The sequence below is a fragment of the Terrapene carolina genome, unplaced genomic scaffold (assembly GCF_002925995.2).
Source record: "Terrapene carolina triunguis isolate 2854851 unplaced genomic scaffold, T_m_triunguis-2.0 Scaffold31060, whole genome shotgun sequence".
NCBI lineage: Eukaryota > Metazoa > Chordata > Testudines > Emydidae > Terrapene > Terrapene triunguis.
The window spans coordinates 173-4,990 of record NW_020695411.1 but is presented as its reverse complement, the minus strand read 5'-3'; the positions used below and the strand labels follow the sequence as shown (position 1 = coordinate 4,990).

At 63.8% G+C, this 4,818-nt stretch overlaps 1 protein-coding gene across 1 annotated transcript in view; it reads left to right on the top strand.

Annotated features, from left to right (window-relative positions):
* The window catches only part of LOC113409209 (phospholipid scramblase 3-like), a gene marked incomplete at both ends in the record, with an annotated part of 10,654 nt that extends 6,531 nt beyond the window's left edge, over positions 1-4,123 (top strand). Inside the window, 5 exon segments of the mRNA XM_029914110.1 lie at positions 1,201-1,231; positions 1,233-1,419; positions 2,051-2,093; positions 3,168-3,388; positions 3,962-4,123. Of these exon segments, the coding sequence (XP_029769970.1) occupies positions 1,201-1,231; positions 1,233-1,419; positions 2,051-2,093; positions 3,168-3,388; positions 3,962-4,123 (644 nt within the window).
* Between the last annotated feature and the right edge of the window lie 695 nt (positions 4,124-4,818).

Here is a 4,818-nt window from a genome sequence, read left to right as displayed (position 1 = left end):
CAGAGGAAGAAAAGACAAAACCCATTTTGAGATCCCAGCCCAGGGCAGGAAACCACGGGAGCCCCACCCACGGCTAAAGCCAGAGCCAGCCTGGGCATGGGGCCAGGTGTTAGCCCAGCCCTGCCCCCCACCCCAGCTCTGCCGGTGCCCCTCACTCCCGACCCGCAGCCCCTGCTAGCCCAGCCCTGCCCCCCCCAGCTCTGCCGGTGCCCCTCACTCCCGACCCGCAGCCCCTGCTAGCCCAGCCCTGCCCCCCCTCACTCCCCGTGCACCCCAAGTGCCAGGATGAGTCACGGGGGGGCGGGGGGGGGGCTGGGCGGCGATGCCGACACCGGGAATGCAGCCGAACCGCCCACCGCAGCACCCCCACACTCTGGGTCTCCCCTCCCAGGGGAACCCCCAACCCTCTAAACCCCCCTTGCCTCAGTGGCTACTGCCAGTTGTCATCCAGCCCCCACTCACAGGGGCAGACGGCAGTGTAATGGCCACTCATCATCGGCAAGGGGTCGGACCAGCTGCCTTTGCCCCTCTGCCGCCCCAGAACCTTTCGGGGGGGTTTACCAGGCTGGAGCTCCCCGGCTCCCTTGCCCTATTCCCCAGCCCTGCTCTGGCCACGGGACCCTTCAATCCTTCGGCAGCCGGGTCCAGCTCTCTCCAAAGCTAGCTTGTTTAAGGCCAAAAGCCATCAGGTTGGTTTGACCCGATTTGCTCTCCGTGCCGGCTGTCAGCTGGGCTCTTTTTAGCTCCCGGCTGGAAGAGGGAAGGGCTGCGGGGCGAGGGCTGCGCTGGCTCTTTAAGAGGGCTGCCTGGCCCCAAGGAGTTCTGGGACTTGTAGTTCCCAAGGAGCAGGGGGAGGGGGTGGTGCTGGTGGTGGGGGAAATCCACGGACTGGGCAGCAAAGCATGCTGGGAGCTCTTTATTGCCTGCTCCACTTTCCCAGCATGCCTTGCTGCCCTGCTCTGTAGTCCCCACCCCATAATCCCGAGGAACTACAAATCCCAGAATGCATCGAGGCAAGATTGAATTCCCCCCCCCCAGGTGAGGGGAGTCCCTGTATAACAAGTCACCCCGCCCCAGAGGTGGCTGCATCTCAGTGCCGGACGAGGGGTCCCTGTATAACCAGTAACACTTGGTGGGGGGGAATTTGATGGGGGGGTGGATTAATTTTTAACCCTGTCTTTCCCCCTCTTTCGTTCACAGGTTACCCCCAGGCTACTTAACCCTCCGCCCCACCCCCCAGTCCCCACCCCGGGATTCAACATCTACCCCTCCTCCAATCTGGACGTGGGGCAGCTGCTCCAGCCCCAGTCCCTGCCCCAGGCATATGGGGACCCCGCCGCACAGCACCCCCACTCGGCCATCATGCCGTTGCTGCCCATGTCCACCGGCATCCCCCCGGGGTGGGATTATCGAATGCAGGTGAGTGGGGGTCTAAATGGGAACCACGGCCCACCCCAGAGGTGGCCACATCTCAGCGCCGGGCAAGGGGTCCCTGTGTAACCAGCTGCCCCACCCCAGAGGTGGCCGCATCTCAGTGCCGGGCGAGGGGTCCCTGGATAACCAGCCGCCACGCCCCAGAGGTGGCTGCATTTTAGTGGCAGTGAACCTGAATGGTTACCCCAAGTGGAGAAATAAACACATGGAGTGGGGCTGATGGGTCAGAGCAGGGGGGGCTGGTAGCCAGGACTCCTGGGTTCTCTCCCCGGCTCTGGGAGGGAGTGGGGGCTGGTGGGTTAGAGCGGGGGGGCTGGGAGCCAGGACTCCTGGGTTCTCTCCCCGGCTCTGGGAGGGAGTGGGGGCTGGTGGGTTAGAGCAGGCGGGGCCGGGAGCCAGGACTCCTGGGTTCTCTCCTTGGCTCCGGGAGGGAGCTGGGGGCTGGAAGCCAGGACTCCTGGGTTCTCTCCCTGGCTCCGGGAGGGAGCGGGGGGCTGGGAGCCAGGACTCCTGGGTTCTCTCCCCGACTCTGGGAGGAAGGGAGTGGGGGGGCTGGAAGCCGGGGGTGGGTGAGTTTCTGAGTCTCTCCTACCCCGGCCCCTCTGGCTCTTTTCAGATCGACCAGGTTCTGATCCAGCAGAAAGTGGAGCTGGTGGAAGGTGAGCGAGGGCTGCACAGCACCCCCCCCCGCTACACTCCCCCATAAACCCCCCCCCCGCCCCACATCCTCCCAGAGCCACACAACACAACATCCTCTCAGCCATGCACAATACACACACCGTGCCAGCCGTACACAACACACCAACTACACACACCGTCCTCTCAGCCATACACAACACACCATCCTCTCAGCTCTACGCAACATGCCAACTACACACACGTCATAGTCTCAGCCATACACAACACACATGGTGCATCCATACAGAACACCTCAACGACACACACACACTGTCCTCTCAGCCGTACACAACACCCCAGCTACACACACTGTGCCAGCCATACACAAGAAACCAACTACACACACACACACACACGCCATCCTCTCAGCCATACACAATCCGCCAGCTACACACACACACACACACACCATAATTGCAGCCATACACAACACACACACCGTGCCAGCCATACACAACACAGCAACTACACACACACACACACCCTCTCAGCCATACTCAACACACACACCACCCTACACTCTACTCAACAGCCACACCGCAACCGCCGGATCCCCTATACCACACAACCACACCCCCTAAAAAGAGAACACACACCCCTGTCACACACAACACACCCGGATGCGCACACACCTGCTCCCAGACCCAACCTCACAGAGCGCTGGGGTTACTGAAGATGGAGGAGTGTTTGGGAGGGGGGTGTAAGAGGCAGCCATGACGGTTGTGTCGAGCCACTGAGGTAGCCAGGGCTGTTGGCGTTGGCGACAGCGACTGAGGTAACCATGATGGCTGTTGTTGGCGCTGGTTGTTGCCGGAATCAGTTGCTGAGTCAACTGGGACAGTTGTGGACAGTGACTGAGGCAGCCATGACCGTCGGTGACGAGGGCGGCCATGATGGTTCTGATGGCGATGAGGGTGGCCATGACAGTTGGTGACGAGGGCAGCCATGATGGTTGTGATGGCGACGAGGGTGGCCATGACGGTTGTGATGGTGACGAGGGCAGCCATGACGGTTGGTGACGGTGGTGTCACCATGGTAACCGTCTCCCCTCCCAGCTGGCATCGGCTTCGAGACCGCCAACAAGTACGAGTTGCGGGACGGGCTGGGCCGGCGGCTCTTCGAGGCCAAGGAGCAGAGCGACTGCTGCACACGCAACTGCTGCGGGTCCCTGCGGCGCCTCCGGCTGAGCGTGGCCGAGCCGGGGGGCCGCCCCGTGCTGCGCCTCCTGCGCCCCCTCAAGTGCGCCACCTGCTGGTGCCCCTGCTGCCTGCAGGAGGTGAGGGACGGGCGCCCGCGGAGGGGCCCCCCCGGCCCTGGCACCACCCCGTGTCCCTCCCCCGTCCTTCCCCCGGCACCATCCCGCATCCCTCCCCCACCCCACTGCCCCCCCATGTCCCTCCCTGACCCTACTGCCCCCCCGTGCCCCACCCCCCTGGCGTCCTGCTGCCCCAATCCCTCCCCAGTCCTGTGGTATTCCCATATCTCTCCCCCCAGCCCCCTGGCCCCAGGCACGGCTCTGACCCACCCCCTACGGCCACAGGTACCCCACTCCCCTCCCGGGAGTCCCCCTCTGCCCTGACCCCTCTTTTCCCAGCCTAGGCTCCCCCAAACCCCTCAGCGGACCCACACCCTCCCCCACAGCGCCACCCTGGCCCCCGCCCCAGGGAGGGAAGCACCCCATGACCCCCCACAAATCTGGGCACCCCACTGCCTCCCCCCCAATCTCCAGGACTCCCAGCCCCACTCCCGTGCGTTGGCTTCGGCTGGCGGGGTGGGGACACGGGGCAACGGGGGTCTCCCCCCCCAATTCTAACCGCTGCCCGGTGTGTGTCTCTCCCCCCTGCCCCAGCTGGAGGTGCAGTGCCCTCCGGGCACCACCATCAGGCACGTGGTGCAGAAATGGCACCTCTTCACTCCCAAGTTCTCCGTCCAGAACGCCGAGAAGTGGACGGTGCTGCGCGTGCTGGGGCCCTGCTGCGTCTTTCGCTGCTGGGGGGATGTCAACTTTGAGGTAGCTGGGGGGCTGGGCAGGGTGGGGATTGGTGTCTCTTTGGAGGGGGGCACCTGGGGGGCAGGATGGGGATCTGGGACTGGGGTTGGCATCTTTCTGGAGAGGGGTATCTGAGGGGCAGGATGGGGGATGTCTGGGGTCGGTGTCTCAGTGGAGGGGCTGTATCTGGAGGGCATCTGGGCCTGGGGTTGGTGTCTTGGTTGAAAGGGGCATGTGGGGAGCAGGATGGGGGGGGGCGTCTGGGCCAGTGTGACAAAGTGGGGGGTTTTCTTGTTTTCTGTGGAGTTTCAATGGTTTGCATGCGGAGGGGGTGGGACTCAGTTTCCCTGGGTGTTACTGGTTTAACGAGGTGAGGGGAGAGGGAGTGTGTTTTGCAGAGGACCAGAGAGAGGACTTGGGGACCCAGCCGATGGCCGGGAGGATGGATACCCCAGCGACCGGTGACCTGAGACCCCGACCCGGAAGCCCAGCTCAGGAGTTGCAGCCGGTTCTGGCCAGTGGGCGGACAATGGGCTGCAGAGTGAGGACCCAGTGACCTAACCAGCCGGTTCCAGCCAGAGGACAGAAGCGAGGAGAGGAGGCCCCGGTTTACGACCCTGTTTACCTGGAGAGAAGACAATGGACTGAGGCGGGGCTTGGGGCCGGGGATCTCAGATGCCCAGCGGGGAGCAGGGGGGCTCTGGGCTGGAGAGGGG